Genomic DNA, 19,455 nt, shown 5'->3' with positions numbered 1-19,455 from the left:
CTTGGAAAATTGGATGATATGTGTTGGAAATTACATTAATAGTATTATTATTATCTGGAATATATACACAAAACAATCTAAAGAGATACAATAATACATTTCTCTTTTAAAAATCTCATGGGAGAAGCTGTAACATTTTTACATTTATCAGAATTCTTCTTAAGGTAATATGAGTTTAGAACACAAATTAATACTGATCTTGTAAATGATAAATTAGAGGTATATGTTTTGAACTGTGTTGTATCAAATGTAAGTGCTGTTAGGGTGCTACTCTCTGTGAAGTGCTTTTTTATTCATTAAAATAGCTAACCGTTCAAGCTTAAGTAGCTATTCCATTTTAGCAGATATAAAATATAATTTTCCCTATAAGGCAATGTTATATCAGTGATTTCCTGTTAGAATTCAGTTCTTTGTAACTGAACTTTGTAAGCAATCAGTTACTTAATAGCATAATTTTAAAATAAAGCCCTAAATGTTTTAAATTAAACTAAGCCAATAATTCTTATGAAAGACATTTATTTATCCTAATTTTATTTGTTATTAATAGACAACATATAACTCCTGAGTGTCTATAATCCCAATAGAGTTTTCTAAGAATAAGTAAATATTCAGTCTACTTTTAATTAATAATTAGTTCACAGAGTGAGTATTTGAAACATCTTTTTTGACCTGTTTAAGTTACTGTTTTTCTTCAGAAACTGTTTTTCAGTTTTAGAGCTGTGATTTCTCCCTACTTGATACTATTTATTCTGTTTTTACCTATCAGCCAGATATTGGTGCTTATTTTTCTGCCTGTTCTTTCTACTTACATATTGTCCATTATCTTTATATTATTTTATCTCTGTGGAGATCATATGATGACTTATTAGGAGTTGTTTTACACTGTTTTTCCTTTAGAGGTAAAAGTTGTGAAATACTTAGTTACAGATTCCCCTTGTAATTGTGGTTAAACCCTATGAAATAACTACCTGGTACTTCAAATTTAATCTATACATTTTTAAAACTATCATAGTTAATTTACTCACTCAGCTAACTGATAATACATATAACACACATCTCTGTCTCTGTCTCTGTCTCTCTCTCTCTCCCTCCCTCCTTCCCTCCCTCTCTCTCTCTCTTTCTCTGTCATATATACACACACACACACACAGGACTGATTGGGAAACTACTACTTAGTTGTAAAAAAAATGTGTACACATATATTTAAAAGTGAAATAGTGACCTTAAATATTTATGTGATTATTAATATTGCATCACATGAAGATGAGGAAATATTAAGAAGGATTCCAAATACACAGGGCCTGTCAAAATAAGCATCTAGATAGGCAGAAAGCACTTTCAATGCTTATGTATTCAACTTTGTCTCTCTTTCTGTGTCTCTCTGTTTCTCTCTCTCGCTTTCTGTCTCAAAAGTATACTAATACTGTGGCAACTTTAATTAAAATTACTTAAGAAATGATAAAGAGACAGTAAACCCTGAACACTATAATCAAAAGAGAAACACTTTGGCATGAGCAAAAACTCCGTATTAAGAACTTAAGTCAGAGTTTCTAGTCTTTGTTTACAATTTATTTTTATATTTTCATGTATGAGAAGTATGCAGCTTATCCATTTTTGGTCAGTGGTCATTGATAGAGAAGATTAGGGGGTGAAAGTTTAGAAATACTATATTTTAACATTTATATTTTCCAGTGTATCACAGTTCTATTTCTTTTTAAGGAATTTTGTCTTTTTTTTTTTTTTATGGCTGTGTTGGCTCTTAGTTTCTGTGTGAGGATTTTCTCTAGTTGCGGCAAGTGGGGGCCACTCCTCATCGTGGTGCGCAGGCCTCTCACTATCGCGGCCTCTCTTGTTGTGGAGCACAGGCTCCAGACGCGCAGGCTCAGTAATTGTGGCTCATGGGGCTAGTTGCTCCGCGGCATGTGAGATCTTCCCAGACCAGGGCTCAAACCCGTGTCCCCTGAATTGGCAGGCAGATTCTCAACCACTGTGCCACCAGAGAAGCCCCACAGTTCTATTTTAACAGAAACTGATTTCAATTCAGAGAAAGAAAGATGAAAATGGCCAAGTCCATGTTTTCAGTTTTAATTGTATAAATCCATTCTCATTTGAGCCCAAAGAACTGTTAATTATAAATGTTCCATTACGTTGGTTAAGAACTATATTCTGGAAATACTAATGAAATGTCTTCAGCTTACTGAACGTCTCCAGGTATCACTGATATGGAAAATTACACCATACTCTGCATCGATTTTCTTTTTCCTTTAGGCTTTTTCTTATGACTGGAGTCAGATAGGAAATAGGACTTACGATTTTACCCAGTCAACTTATCATATTAAAACACAACATGCACAGAAACAAATTCCTACAAGAATGTTGGACTAAATCATAATGTAATAAATGTTTATTGAAATAAGTTAACTTGAACTGTACTGAATTTCAGGTGATGCTACTGGTACATGTGGGGATCCAGGTACTCCTGGTCATGGTTCTAGACAGGAAAGCGATTTCAGAACCAAAAGTTCTGTACGTTTTGCCTGTGATATTGGTTATATCCTTCATGGCTCAGAAGAAAGAACATGTTTACCCAATGGCAGTTGGACTGGAAGGCAGCCAGAATGCAAAGGTAATCTCAAGTAGAAACTAGTAACATTGATGCTGCTGGAACTTAATGTGTATCAGATTCAACTGGGTGCTGCCTGTGAAATTACTCCTACCAGTTCTTGTCCTCAACCACGGAATAAAAGCAGTATCATCCCAGTTTTACCAACACTGTCCTCTAAGAGAAATATGATAGATAACAATTATTAAGTTATTAAAATTATCTCTCATGGATCATTTATATACATTGTTCACATCACAGTAGATATCAGGATTGGAAAAGTTAAAAAGATTATTTTTTCCCTTTATCACAGTGCTCTGTATTGTTGACACCATTAGGAAAAAATTAGGTTGTTCTCACATCAACATTACCTCATGATCTGTTTTAGTTTTCAGGCTTGTAGAAATGGAAAAATATAAAAAAGATGTCTAAGTATAAATGATATTTTTATTTATAGGTATTGCTCATAACTAGAATTCTTAAAATTTGGGATGTTTAAGTAAAATTTTTAATTGTTCTGACTGATTCAGAGTAAACATAATTAAATCTTTACAAGACTGCCTAGAAAAGGAAATGTTGCTGGAAAATTATCCTTATAATTTAAATTGTTCTTTTTGAGATTATTTTAGTGCAAAAACTAAACTTGCAAAGGTATGTATGAAATTTACTTGATGTTATACCAAATGTATGGGTTTTATAAATAGAAAACAATTCCCAGTAAAACCTTCTTGACAGTCTTTTGATTGACTATATTTTCAGAAACTTGTATTATGTTTAAAATTAGTATCCATATTCTAGGAAAGATAGTCATCTTTTTTATAACTGGACTAAATTAATAATCTTAATTAAGAGAGAATTGCAGCTCAGTTTCTATTATAGGGAAAGGGTGGGAACAAAGTTGTGGAGCAAAAGACACTAAGCACACTGTCTTCACTTTATTTCTCAAACTTACTTTCCAAAGGCAAAGTTTTTATAATGATGTCGTACATTATGTGGGTGATATCTAAGCCAGCTCTTTGCTCAGCTGAACTGCAAAATATTTTTAGACGAAATGCAACCTGGTGCTAACAAAACCTTGTTTTGTTAATGTACACATTACAGATAAAACAGACCTAGGAGTTGTAGAAAATAAAACAGAATTAATATTTTCCCCATAAAATGGAGCTCATACAAACATTTAGAAAAACAGATTCTAGCAGATGACTGGAAAGAGGAAATGAACACAAAATACAGAAGAGCAAAAAAAATTTGCAAACTATAGAAGAAATTCTACATAACTACTAATCAGAAAATTACAATTAAACATCAAACCATCATTTTCCACCTGCTTTAATATGAAATTGTAGCATATGTGCAGCAAAACTAGAACTTTAAAACATTTCTAGAGGTTTTTAAAAATTATATTTTAGATTAAGTTGATAAAAATGCATATATATTCTTAGCTTTGATTTATTAACTCCACTTTTGAGGATTTTTTTTCCTAAAGAAAATAAAAATATTAAGGAAAACACACAATCATAAAGACACATTATTTTTATTTCAAATTGATTATAACTAGCAAAAACAGAAACCAATCTGACAACACTAGGAAAAATATTACATAACCAATTGTATATTTACATAATAGTGTATAGTCAATAAAAATATTAGAATAAAAGCCATGAAGCAATATGACAAAATGTAAATCATATAATACTTAGTTGAAAAAATTCAAAATGAGGTACTCTATTAAAATCATGGAAAATGATAGTCACTTGAGAGAAAAAATAAAAGTCAGTACAATAAAAATGATAATAGTACAGAGTGGTGAAATTTGTAGTATTTTTATTCTCTTTATTCCAAATGTTTTATAATGTTATATTACTTTAATAATTGACAATAAAATATAAAAGCATTCATAGAATGTGATAGACAAAATTAAAATATCAAATGAATGTGTTAAAATATCTTAATTTAATAAATAGAAAAATGCAATTTAAAATAGTGTAGCATTTTTTGACAAACTGACAAGGTGCTTAAAAATGATGGGACATGGTATTGGAGAGGATGTGTGAAAATAAGCCAACTTTCACACTATTGATACATGTGTATTTTTCTAATATCTTGGGTAACACTATATATACTTAAAAATATTTTTCAGAATTAAAAGTTTCCAGAAATTCCACTTTCAGAAACTTATCATAAAAATAGGATCAATGTACATAGTTGTATATATAAGCTAGAGTATATTATAAACAAAAATGATAGAGAAACTAAACTAAATTAAATTTCATGTTTATCAGCAGGAGATTAGTTAGATAGATTATGAATACACACATAATGGAAAACTCTCCAGGTACTAACCTTTATAAGATAAAGATGCCCTAATTGTAATGTGCAAGGTGTATAAGTTTTCTGTCTACACACACGTACACACAAACATACAGCACCACTACCAATGATCAACAAAATTAAATATTTAAGATGCAGCAAGAGATATATGTGGTACTTTCTGAAATTATAATTACACTTCATATTCGTATAGATAGCAAATTCTGTAAAGTATTAAGTTGCCTTCTTATACTACAACAAAATTAGGTACTGCATTTGACATAAGCTTGCTTTTAATATATTCAAAAAATTCACTTATGCCATTGATGGCAAATAGTTAAACATAATACAGAGTAATCATATAAGGCATTTGTGTTTGTGACTCCTATTTAGGATACATTGAAAACTTAATGAAAATCATTCCAAGAATTTTAGTGACTTTGTTATTACTCAGTTAATTTTTTTGTACACTTTGGTCCAGAAATAGAGATTATAAAGTTTTAGTGCAAATCAGTTATATACTTATATAAATAAAAACATACATGATGCTTATAATATTTAAGTGTACGTTTTATATCTGTTTTATTACAAGTATAATTATAGTAAATCAGTGTATATTTTATATCTGTTTACTTACAAGTATAATTATAGTAAATCTTTGTTTTTTCTCATTACATATCTTCCAATTTTACATGAGCTGCTTTTTAGGCAGATACTTCTAAAATCCTTCTTTGAAAGACTTTGTGTTACCCAAAAGCAATACTCTCAAGTAATTACTTTACTGTGCAAAGTTTTTACCAAAACGACTCACAAAATTCTTTAAAAAGTAGCTTTTATATGATTTGTATCCCAGTAATTAATAAGATCATTATAAATTCATCTTGAATTTCAACTCCTTATAAAAGAGAATTCAATGCTTATTTTCGAGGATTTTATCGCTCCTTTGGATAATCTGAAACAATCATTTAGTCCTTAACTTTTTGTGAGAAGATTGTTAAATGCACCATTTTTATATATACTCTTAACCATTTTGTTTTATAGCTGTCCAGTGTGGTAACCCAGGGACAACAGCCAATGGAAAAGTCTTTCGGATTGATGGCATAACATTTTCCAGTTCAGTCATTTATTCCTGCGTGGAGGGATATATCCTTTCTGGACCTTCAGTTAGGCAGTGCACAGCCAATGGAACGTGGTCTGGAACAGTGCCTAACTGTACAAGTAAGTTTCTTCTCAGTATTTTGAAATATCACTAGGTATGTGAAAAATAGTTATATAAACATGTATGTGTGTGTTTTGTAATTCATCAAACCAGGCAAGGTTTTGAATATTTGTATTGTCCTTCACATTAAAAGATGATGATAGTGTTATGGTTCAAGTGTACACTAGTGAGGTTAAGAATCAGTTGGGGGCTTCCCTGGGTGTGCAGTTGTTGGGAGTCCGCCTACCGATGCAGGGGACACGGGTTCGTGCCCCGGTCCGGGAAGATCCCACATGCCGTGGAGTGGCTGGGCCCGTGAGCCATAGCCGCTGAGCCTGCGCGTCCGGAGCCTGTGCTCCACGACAGGAGAGGCCGCAGCGGTGAGAGACCCGCGTACCGCAAAAAAAAAAAAAAAAAAAAAAGAATCAGTTGGCTCCCAAGGTATGACATTGGCAGATAGAATTAAATAAATAGAATTTATTTAACTAACAATAATCTATCTGTTGGAAAATCACTGCTGCTTATATTAATTAAGAAGAACCGCAGTAGCATCATGTAAATCATGAAATTTTTGAAACGAAGAGCTATTTTAGGATGTGTTCAGAGACTCATTCAAGGAGTCATGAGACCTTGCTAAAGCCCTTGAGTGAAATAGGCTCTGAGGAGACTAACGGAAGTTTCTTGTGTGTTGAAATTTGAACAGATTATACTTTTGCTGTAGAGGCCCTCATTAAAAGTAATTTGCAAATATTAACATAAATGGGCGTAAGTAAAATTTGTAAATGAGAAGCATGTTGCTTCCAGGATCCAAAAAGATGCTGGTCTTATTTTAATGTTGTGGTGTGGAGAAGGTCAATCGTTCTTGACAGTGTCAGTGGTGGAGCAGCCCTTGGCTGACCTAGTAATTCCCAGAAATTTACTAAGGAGACAGGCCTTGTACCATGTATGGGCAAATGATGCATCCCCCACCTTTTTCTTTAGCTCTTTTGTGAGTATTTGTATTTCCTGAGTAAATAGCTGAAATAATCTATTCAGAGGAGGATGCCATCAAACTAATGCCATATCACATCTGTGATTCTTGAGAAAGTTAGTTGTAGTTAATATCTTGCCTGAAAACTGTTGAGATACTTCGTGTATATTGTGTCTCTTCAAAGGTAAAGGCACACTATGGCTGGAAGGTTGTTGAAATAAGCACTGAATAAAACATATCAGCCAAATCTTCAATAGCAAAATATTTCTCAGTTGTTGGTTGGAATCAGTAACAAGTTATATTCCTGGCCTTGTGTCAGCACCAGATACTGTTACATCTAATCTTTGCAAGTAGTTTTTTACTTCACCTTGGGCAGTTTTCTCATGGCTTAATCAGTATTCTGCCAAATAACTCAAGGAGTTTTCTCCCTATGTCTCCAGAGATCTGTGTGTGTGTCCTCTCTTGTATTCTGTATCACTAAGTCTATCCACTTAGTTGTGTCCTGTCCAATCCATCTTTTCAACTCAGGGTGTCTGCCGGATTCTGTATGGGGTCCTTCTCCCTGTGCCACAGCCTGGAAACTCTCTTTGGGCAGTTAGACCAGGCAGTCATAGCAATCACCTCATTTGTTTCCTGTCACTCAAGGATCACTGTGCTTTGCTGCCTGATGAAACTTGTATTTTTTTTTGATGGGGTGGGATTGGGAAGTTGTTTCAAATGGAGAGTAAATTCTTCCTTGTTTCTCCATCTTGAAGGAAAGAAGTCCTCCTACTTACTTTGAAAATGTCTCATTTTTTAAAATACTGAACATTCTAATAATTAAGAAATATGCTTTACTGTTTTCATAGTACACCACCCCAATCTGAGCCTCTAAAACTCTTACCTAGTACCCTTTAAGTATTAGCTCAAACGGCACATTTGGCAAAAGCCTTCTTAGGGCACTTCTTCCTCATATCCCTTTTGGCTAAAACTGATTTCTCTACATTGTATAACTCTTTTATGGCAGTTCCTTACATCACTAACCTATAAACTTAATAGGGCAGTAGTAACTGGGGCTGTTTGTATCATTGACCCTCTAGCACTTGATACATAAATTGACTGAGTAAATAGTTGTTGACTGACTCAAATATCTCATATGAATTTTATTTTAGCTATTAGTGCACATGACTTACCATTCCACTCCATTTTAAAATACTTGCAGAGAGGGCTTGTAATTTATAGATAACATAGCACACAGTTTCTGGTATATTGTATGTTTTCAATATACAATTATGAAAAAGAAGGAAATAATGAATATATTCAGAATAAAGGAAATATACTGAGTAACATTATTTTTCACATTGAATAACAATTTTTTTATTCATGGATAAATACCTAAGTCTTTTATTTATTTTCCAACTCTAGTAAAGAAAAACACATACTATTTCTTAAGATTGAAAATTAGATTAAATTTTTTACTGAATTGTTTTTGGTTTTCCTTAGGAATTTTTAAACAAGTTAAAAAACACTCAATTCAACACAGACTGGGAGCAAATAACATATCAAAATATAAAGTCTCTTTTTTATGTCAGTTCTTCAAGGAGAAATATTGTGTTGAGTAAGGTATTTCAAGCATTAGCTTTTAAATGCTGAATTGCTGTTAAACTAGAAACTGAGAATTTTAACAGTTGATTTACTTCACAGGCAAACACCTCAGTACAACCCAAACCAAAAGCAAAAATAAAACTATCCTTCAAAAAGAAACACAGAGAGAGGTTTCAGTGGAAATTAAAACAGATTAAACTCCTGTAATTAAAGAATCTAACATACTGAAAATATTATATGTGATGATCTGTTGTTGATTAGAACCAGTGTTTCAGAGTCCTTCTCATTAATTTACAGTGGAAGTTAATTTCAATATATGATTGATGGAATCATGTAATTTTGGAGCTGGAAGAGATTGTATCATAGACTTATATGCATAGGTCAGGAAACTGAGGCACCAAATCATTTAACTGATTTACTGAATACTGACAGAGCTCACCACTAAACAGTTATTTCTGCCACATAAATGGATGAATTTTCCCATTAAATTAATTTTTTTATTTCTTATATATACCAGAAACATTAAATTCAAATAAAATATATGTTTAATAAATTTTGATTTAAAGTAATTGCCTTTTGTAGGCATTATTTTTCTAGTATCTATATGCAAGGACATAAATATGAACTTAAAATGAATTAAGTATGAAAAAATTTAAAGTATTGAACTAAATTTCTAAACCAAATTCCTGATTCTAATTTTTGGAAAAACCACCTAAAGAAAACAAAACCATCCTTTTTTTCTTTTCATTCAAAGTGTTACTATTTCTATTCATAATAAATAAATTTGTCAATGCTTACCATTTGTTAGGATTTATGTTAAGTGCTTTACACAAGTTCTCTCACATAATCCTCAGAACAAATCTATAAAGTATATACTATTATCCTTTCTATTTCACATTTGAAGAAATGGTATCTTACAGAGAAAATATAACTTTCTTTCCTGTGCTAACACAGCTAGTAAATGTAGAGTCTAAGATTTAAACTCAAGTCTTTTTAACTCAGGAAACAATGTTATCAAGTTCACTTCATTATCTCCTTCTGTATTTTTCCTCCTCCTTGTTTTCTTGCTTTATTTCCTTTTTTTTTTTTTTACCATAGTCAAATGTATTTGACATGATATAAATATAGGGCATTGCTTATAAGGCATATGGAAATGTTTTGTTAATTTCTAGCCCAGTCCTCTCTTACTTTTCCAATTTGTCTACATTTACCAATTGGAGTTCTGCAAAGTTATATCATTTTTTAATGAGCTGACCACTTGTAAAATTTGTGTTTGCTCAACAGTACTTTCCACTTAAAATTGCAATTTTCTCTATATAGCTTAGCAATAATTATTTGGTTATCTCAAGATGAGAGTTCAAACATATAGTACAGGTATGTCAGTAATAAATCTAAATCTTGCAGGAGATGAAATATTTTAATATGATGAGTCAAAAGAAAAGAACAGGAGTACTGTTGAATCACATATATTATAATTGAAAATAGAGATCTGATAGATTTTGGACAATATCAGTTGAAAGAGATAAAATCTACAGGATTGATTATATGACACACATTTCAATATAGGATGATTTGAGTAGGAAAGAATTAATAAAAGTCTTAAAATATAGTTGAATAAATCATCTAGTTACAATGGTTGAATGAAAGTAAAATATAAAGAGTTGAATTATATTTAGATTTTTTTTCTACGTTTTAAAAATAAAATTTTGGTCACTTTAAGTGTTTTTCCCCTCCGTCACTGGGCTAGTTATCCTTAGGCAACTAGTACCTCCTGCATAGTGATAATCAAAGGAGTGATCCAATTTTTAGAATATTGTTTTATTTTTAACTTATTATAGTAATATAGTTTATATAAAATATAGTTTAAATGAAATAGAAAGAGAACCGCGGGTATATAATATAATTGGATGACTTATGGATTTAGTTAATAAAAAATCATTTACCCAGAACCTATCATAGAGCCCTTTGCCAGGAACTGGCAAAGTTTAGTAAGGTTGGTCTCTGGTCTCTAATATTTCACACTCAGTAAAGTAGCTTTGGCATTTCAAGCATTTTTGCCCTTTGAGAATTTCCTACCAGAGTGATTTGCAAATACACCTTTTATTTGCTTGATTGCCCAGCAGCAAAACAAACACACACACATGCACAAACACACACAGATTTTTTGTTCTTAAAACACTCCTTTCCAGTCACATGTGTAGATGTGTCACCTGTGATTTTCCTTATCCATTTTCATGATTTTAGAAAACATTTTTGGAATAAACATAATTTAATAATAATGGTAATGCCCCTACTTTTCTTCCTCATATCTAGCCTTATTACAGATATTGGTAAAAGGATAAAATGTTCCTCACATAAATTATAACTGCTAATATTCTCCAGCTTCAGATTATAGAGGAATTGAGAAATTGTACACTTAATTAATCTTTCTCTAAAAATATGCCTCGAAACCAAGAACTCTTCCCTCTTCTCTATGCTTATCCTTCTGCATCTCCAGACAGGTCCTTATTAAACCCACCGCCAGTGCTGGAGTATGAAGTTTCCCCCAAATAACTAATTTTCTCATGGGTGAGTAAAAGAATATATCATGAGATCAAAACCATGCATTCAAATATCATGAACACTTTGGCAGAGAAATTATAAATGTTAAGAAACATCCACAGAACTTAAACCAAGCTGGAAGGAAAAGATATTTGCTACAACATCAAGAAGCTCATAACAGTGTCCTGATTTTAAGATTTGGTGAAGTCCCCTTCTGTAATGTTCAGACTGAGAGAGATGATCTAAAAACTAAGCACAAGTAAATACTCATTAAAAACATATATACATTTTTGTTAACACAGAAACCCTTCAAGATACTAATAGTATGGAAACATTATCTTTCACAAAATCTAACAGGCAGAGCCACCTCTGGTACCTAGGGCACATAGTGTTTGGGAAAAAGATACAATCTGTGCCAGGACAGGGCTTTTCAAGTAAGGATGGGCTGTCAGGTCTAAAGAAAAGAAAAACAAAAACAAACAAACAAACAAAATATATATATGTATATGTATACATATATATATGTATATAAATTGTTTCTTGGATTTTTTTTTAACCTACCAGGACTTCTGCTTCCGAACTGATCAATGCCCTGCATCCTACAAGTCATTTGGGCCAGGGACAGCATACTTAATCATATCCAGTGATGAATGAAACTACGGCTTTTTGTTCCAAATAACCAACCTGAGAATTCTCATGGATTTTTTTTATAGTGGGTAGGTCAGGGAGCTGGGCTAGTCTTACACAAGAGAAAGCTGGGGGCTCTCCCTGCATGGAACTGGGGGAGATGAAGCTAAAAAGTCATCTAAATCTTCTCAAGAAGAGAGAATTATCCTTCAGTGCAGCGGTTCTCAAACAGGGGTGATTTTGCTTCCCAGGGGCAATGTCTGGACATATATTTGGCTGTCACATTGCAGGTGAGTGAGATGTGTTATTGGTATCTAGCAGGTAGAGATCAATGTTAAACACCCCCCATGCATAAAGCAGCCAAGAATTATTGGTCCCAAATGTCATAGTGCCAAGGTTAAAGTTGAGAAAACATACCTTACTGAGATATAAAAAGGAAACTAACTTTTGCATTGGGAGATTGTATAGAATCAGAAGTGTTACCAGGGAAGTGGCTTGAGCACCTTTCTGGAACTTCACTGTGCTACAGAACTCTGTTCTGGACTTGAAACTCAGCAAAGCACATGTGTAATAATGTCCATGCAAGCATGTCCATTGCTGCACTGTGTACAGTGGGAAAATGATGGGATAACTCAAATATCAGTCACAGGGGTTTGGTTACATGAATTATATCACATGTATATCCATGCAAGGGAATATCATATCATTATAAACAAGTTAAATGGATCTATATGTATTAACATGCAAAAATGTTCATTAGATATTGAGTAAAAAATGAATTCTGTTGTAGAAGTGTGGGTAATGTGATCATATTTTTTTTTAAATACATATTTATAATGTTCATTTAAGAAGTTAAAAGAGAAAGTAGTTTTGAGGTGGCATAGATTGACTAGAATTACCACAATTATGTTTTATATTTAGCGTAGAAGTTATATACTTAGATTTATCATAAATGATGCCAAATAAGCATCAGTTACATGATAGAAGCTAATTAGAAAAGCTCACACAAAACCAAACTCAAACGTTTCAAACAATTCATGTGTTTTTGAGAATTTGAGTTGTTTAATCATTCCTTACATACTCATTCACTCATTTATTCTTTAGACAAATATTTACTTAATCTCTTATGATTAGTCATGCCCAAGACTAGGTTCAGAGAATACAGTAGTGTACAAAAGAGACAAAATAACTGTCTTCATGGAGTTTATTGGGTTGTGGGTGTGTGGATGCATGCGTGTGCGTGCACTTTTGCAGTGTGCGTGCACTCTTGCTGTGTGCATAAGGGATATGGTGACTTTAGAAAAGATTCTCTTGCATTAAACCACAGCACCCTGTTGATAGGCACTAATGTCTCTGAATTTTAGGGGAAAGCCCTAAAGAGCTACTATTCTAAGGTTTTGCCTAAAAAAACCCGAAAGCCTCTTTTTGTTGCTGAAAACAAGCTGGTGGTGACTGAATTGACTTGTGGAGCAGGTGCTGTTTACAAAGGTTGTTGCTATTGGAAACTTCCTCTTTGACCTTTGCTTCATTATGAAACCACCAGAACAAATCCTTCTGAAGCTGTTGTTATCAGGCATTTCATTCATGATGCTGTGAAGATATGCAGAACTCTTCCTCAGTGCTTCTCTAAAATAAACCCTCTGTCCTCTTTCGGTGGCTACATCTCACTCAGCTCATGTGCCTTACGACTGGGTTAGCTGTTCTTTCTTGCCAGAATTCTAATTCAGTCTGTAAAGCCCTGCCCAGAAAACAATAACTATCTGTTGGTGTTCTCTTTAATTTTCCTTCTTCTTAGCTTTGAATCTAGATTAAAAATATAAAATAACAAGTAAAATAAAATAAATTGAAGTCTTAAACTCATTTTTATATGATTACACGTTTTAAAGCTGCAAAAAGAATTGACATTTTATGGTAAACAAGCAGGATTTGATTTCCTATCCAACTCAGTTGTACGATTGAAAAAATATTTTCCTCGTCAGTAACTAAAAGAATTAAAATCATCCTATATACAAAATTCTTATTAGGAGTCAGATAGAAACACTCAATGAGTGTGATTTCAGCAAACTCTTCAGGGCTCTGAGGATTAGCAGGCGGAGTGTCGTGAATATTATTCTTTAATTTAAATGTCATCTTTCATGGTCCTAAATTTCTTAGGCTCAACAGATTAGAATAATATGAAAAAAACCTTGACATTCATAATTTTAATGGTAAATTTAAAAAACCGAAAGCCTCTTTTTGTTACTTTTATTGTATATAAATACAATATAATTTAATTGTCATTAAGGTCTTCTATATCTTAATCTATTTTTAGTCTTTAACCCTAGACTTCCAAAATGGGAACTATTAATTAATTACTGTTAATTCAAAATAAAAATGAGGCAGTATAACTTAGATTTACCTGGTAAAATCATTTGTCGTTTAATGAAAAAAAAATTCAAAAGGCAAAACAAATACTAAAAGGCAGGTATACCACATGTTTCTTGTCTCCAGAAAAGGAAAAGTGATGTGACCTTTTGTGTTTTCCTTTTTCTCTTAGCCACCAGAAAGCGTTTAGCCAAGCATGCTTAAATCATGTTTCTCAAAACAGCAAGTGCTTTTGTGGCTTATATATGATCTCTGTTATGCCTTGTTCTTAAATGCTATATTTAGACTTAATTCTGTTTCCTATGCTGTCACCAGTATTTTTGAAAGTTTTTGTGTGGCGTCATTTTATAAATGAGAATATTATATATGTAATTTGAGACAGCTTTATGGACCAGCGTGATTGTTAGAATTTCGTGCTCAAAAGGCTCCTGTAATTGGTGTTTAATGCTCTGTGATCACTGTCTCAAAATTTTTAATGATTTAATCTTTGAATTTGTGTTTTATAATTAAAGCCCACTGGGACAATGGAGCATGTGCTGAAGGTTTGGAGAGTCTGCTCTTGTACAGTTTGCCTCCTTGCCTCCCTGTCTTTCTAGGATGGATTATAGGCCTTTAGCTCCCTACCACCTGGTGCCCCTGCTCCTCCCTGGCCTTCCCCCTACCACCCCTGCTTTGGACCACTGATGCCTTCTGCCCAGCCGGTCCATCATGTCATTAGCAGAAGGAGGCTCACACTGCACCTTTGTTCTCCACCCCTTTGTGGGGTCTGGGTGCAAGCGTGCGTGGGGCTGCTTGGAGTTGGCTGTACTCATGGAGTCTTGGGGCAGAGCAGGGCAGCAGCTAACCTTTTCCTAGACTGGCAATACAAGGCAGATTTGCCAAGCACTTGACAGAGGCCTCTTACTCACCCCTAATCCAGGAAGCAAACACATTCCAGAGTGGAGGTCGCAATTTCTTGAGGATTTTTCTGTCACTTGGGATGGCAATGAGATGATGGAAATGGGAAATTGATTTCTCTATCCCTAGCTCTGGCATTTTCATTTTTCACTAGGCCCACAGATTATGTATCTTGCCCAGTATGTGATAAATTCATATTTTATAGTTTATTCATTCTTTCATTTTTTCAATGAAATTATTATTTTTGCACCTAGCATTATGTTAGTTAAAAACTATGATAATATCCAGTTGAGTGGCACTGTGCAGAAAATATACTCTCAGTCCAGCAAGCCTGATAAATTAGAGATTTCAGTAACCATATATAGGAGTATAAATTTCAAATATTATGTTAGAAATCTCGATCCTATAGGATATCTTCTCCATGATTATTTAATTCAGGTTAAAAGAGGTTACCACATCAGAGTTTTTTACAACATAATAGCATATTAACCTGGCCTTTTTGAGTCTAAATGACAGTTTCTGAGCCATATGTATAGAATCTGTAATAAGTAACTGATCATAATCAGGAATTGCCAGTATGTGGTTTAAATATGCTTATGTTTTATCATTAAAAATGAGCATGATAACTAATTTTCCCTACTTTTATATTAAGTATGCCATATGCTTACTATTTCTTTCCATTAAATACATGCCACATTAACTATCTGCTCTTCCAATCCAATATTGATAGTAATCAGTTGTGGAGACCCAGGTATACCAGCCAGTGGACTGAGATATGGAGATGATTATGTGGTTGGACAAAATGTTTCCTACATGTGCCAGCCAGGCTATACGATGGAATTGAATGGTTCCAGAATCAGGACTTGTACAACTAATGGAACTTGGAGTGGAGTAATGCCAGCTTGTAGAGGTATGATAATGATTTCTTCAATATTTATGTGATAACCACCACATATTTTCTGCATTAGTATGCAAATTTAAAGTAAATTTAAATAGTGTTTTTTTGTATTGTTTCACTTTTTTCTCTGGTACCAAAATTGAGTGCTTTAAACCATATAGATAATAACATATAAGATTTTAAAACATTTTAACAAAAACATTATATCTCATTGTAAGTAATGATAATGAACTGTCATACAAGCAAAATAACAAAAATATCATGTTCTGTGATATGTAATTGCCATCATAATTTATATTGATTGATGCATACTTAAAAGAGAATATAACCATAATGAACTAGAACTTTAACTTGATTATCTACCTGGGTCAAGTTATTCATGGATGGGAAGAAAAACTTTCTATAATTTGAAAACAATCAGCCTGAATTGTTGAGCTGTACTTTTTCTTAAAAGGTAAACCTGTTTCTTTAAAGAATGTAATCTAGAAGTAATATTTTAGTCAATATAGGTGTAAGTTTACTACTTTATGCTATTTGTTTTTCCATTGAAACTATTTTCATAAATTTTTGCCAATTTTTTTATTATTTGTGAAATACTGTAGATACAATGTCAGATAATTTATACTGTTTTATAGTAATACTGATTGTTAATCATCGAGATTTCTCATTAAGGTGCATCTCTAAATGTCTATGAATTGCCAGTTTAATATCTCCCTGACATAATCTAACACAAAAGAATAATACCAATGTGTTTCTTTTCTTCTTGATTACACAGTTTCCTAATCAGATCACTATAAATATACAGTTAGTCTGTGAAAATATATGAACAGACATTTTATATTTTAGAAAATATTTCATACATTATTAATTGATTCTGATAATGACAATGTTATACAACTCCCAAAATTGATTTATATATGTTGCTAGTCAGCAAAATAAAATCATTCCTCATTTTTAGATTTTGTAATTGGTACCCCTCTTTTCCCCTTCACCTCTATCACCTTATCTAACCCATCTTTGCTCGAGGACAACTTAATTTTAAAAATGAATGTTTAAAAATTTTATAATGCATTTAGAAACTATATAGTAAGTTTTAGCATATGAATCTAAGTGGTTGATAGAACCAATTTGGATATTTTAATGAGATACATAATCTGTCTTTTCAAAAATGTCACAGAATTACTCCCAAATTCCTTGCTACAATGCTGACACTTTATATAGCCAAACAACCCAGCTTTTCAGTCTTTCTAAATGTCACTGGAAAATAATTTTATATAAAACCAGTAATTTATCAGTTGCAGTATACTGGATAGAAGGTCACCCTCTCTTTGCCTTCCCTTCAATGTCAGAAAGCTTGTTATTTTGTAAGAGAATATCTGACAACCAGTAGCCATTATGTTGCCAAGAAGTAGTCACATCCTAGAAGGACTAATTCCAGGGATGTTTCAGGAATACTACCAGGAGAATAAAACATACTACACCATATTGTCCTCCAAAAGGTTAAATTAGCACATATGCCTCTTCTAATGATATTTATTTTTTTAACACCAGCATATTTCAACAGCTGTGTCTAATCATTTTTAATGTAATTACAGCTGTTACCTGCCCAACTCCTCCCCAGATTTCTAATGGAAGGTTGGAAGGAACAAATTTCGACTGGGGCTTTAGTGTTAGCTACATCTGTTCTCCAGGCTATGAACTATCCTTTCCTGCTGTTTTGACCTGTGTGGGGAATGGTACCTGGAGTGGGGAAGTACCACAGTGCTTACGTAAGTATACTTTCTATACTTAAAATTATATGTTTTCACTCTCCTAGAGCTACTTTACTGTGATTACAGCTGTTACATAATTTTTTTTTCAGATTTTGCCAGGACAAATATGAGATTGTTAAGCTCTTTCCCATGCATAATTAAAATTCAATTAAAATCAGCATTTACCAGTGTAGCTATTTTTTATGCAATCCAACCATTATGTTCCCTCTGCTCTAACTTTTAGGCTAAACTGCTTTGTTTGCAAAACACACTATACATTTTACACATCTTGTTTTTTTGGATGATGTCCTCTACTCAGGTTTATGTCCCTTAAAGGCAGAGATTTTTGTGTTTGTTCACTGTTGTACCCCTGATATATAGTGCAATCCTTGGCAGATATCAAACTTAGAATGCTATAGTAATTAAGACATTACAACATTGGTGCAGGGATAGAAAGTAAACCAGTGTTAGAGAATAGAGGGCACAAAACCATTTATTGATACTTGATGTATTATAGAACAAATCAGTGGGGAAAGAATGGAAATTTCAATTAATGCAATAAGGCAATTCGTTTACACACACACACACACACACACACACACATACACACACACACACACAATCTTTGGCTCACACCAAATAGCAAATCAATGTCAAATCATTAGGGAATTAAATATAAAAGTTTTAAATATTACAACACTACCTAAATGACCTTGAAGTAAGAAAGGATCTCTTAAAATGTGATGCAAAAGCTCCACCCATAACTGAAAAAGTGGAAAAAATAAGCTACATTATTAATTTTAAATTTCTCATTTCAAAAGTCCAATCATAAACCTGATAGTTTATTTGAAGAGCTTCCTATTAAGTGATTGCAAATACTATGCATACATACAACCATTTTGCTGGCCCATCAGATCATTCATATCACATTTGCTACAGAGAGTATTACTAACCAGTTTTATTGAGCATGAGAGATAAAACTAATTTACTTCTGCAATTGTGGTCTGTTAGACTTCAATTTATGCAACATCTAAAGAAGCTCTCTCTAGGTAATATGATTTATTAGAGTATGTTCCAAGCCTCAAGGTTGATGTCACACAGATTGACCCTTAAAATTCTGATGCTAAGGATCATCTTAAAACAGACCAATGTGTTCTGAATCAGACTAGATATTCTATAGCTACTTCAGAATAAATAGCAACAAGGGGATTTTACATAGATGAGTTTATGGTAAAGTTTATTTGATATGAATGAAAAAATCTCAAAAAGTTTCTTGATATAATGTTTTATTTTTTGATCTATTAAAATGCAAATAATAATAAAATACTTACTATAGACATTTAAATTGTAATAAGTATCCAAATATAATAAGGCTCACTTTGTCCCAATTGCTCTACATATATTATTTTTAGTACATAGAACTCCTGGCTAAGTATGTTCAGTCACGACATTTTAATAGATAATGACATGGGCTCAGAGAGGTCAAATTGTAAGGACACTGGGCAACTCTGCCATCATTTAGGGGACCAGCTACATTATTGTGTGGCCTAAAGTCATATTACTAGTAAATGGCAGAGTGTGAATTCCAGTTCAGAGAAGGTAGACCTAAGAGACAATTCTCTTATCCATTGAATAGCCAAATTCAATAATTATAAGTATTTAACAAAAAAGAAAATCTTTTCTCGTTAAATCTGTTCAAACTATGCCTTTTTA

At 32.9% G+C, this 19,455-nt stretch overlaps 1 protein-coding gene across 3 annotated transcripts in view; it reads left to right on the top strand.

Moving 5' to 3' along the window:
• The window catches only part of CSMD3 (CUB and Sushi multiple domains 3), a gene marked incomplete at both ends in the record, with an annotated part of 1,095,706 nt that overhangs the window by 1,035,266 nt on the left and 40,985 nt on the right, over nt 1–19,455 (top strand). For all 3 annotated transcript variants that reach the window (XM_081258479.1, XM_081258478.1, XM_081258477.1), the window contains 4 exons: nt 2,444–2,626; nt 5,954–6,130; nt 15,824–16,003; nt 17,587–17,760. In XM_081258479.1, the coding sequence (XP_081114605.1) occupies nt 2,444–2,626; nt 5,954–6,130; nt 15,824–16,003; nt 17,587–17,760 (714 nt within the window). The remainder of the gene's footprint in view (nt 1–2,443; nt 2,627–5,953; nt 6,131–15,823; nt 16,004–17,586; nt 17,761–19,455) is intronic.

Source organism: Mesoplodon bidens, assembly GCF_964165515.1.
Source record: "Mesoplodon bidens genome assembly, chromosome: 16".
Lineage (NCBI taxonomy): Eukaryota > Metazoa > Chordata > Mammalia > Artiodactyla > Ziphiidae > Mesoplodon > Mesoplodon bidens.
This window is presented reverse-complemented; position numbering and strand designations above follow the sequence as displayed.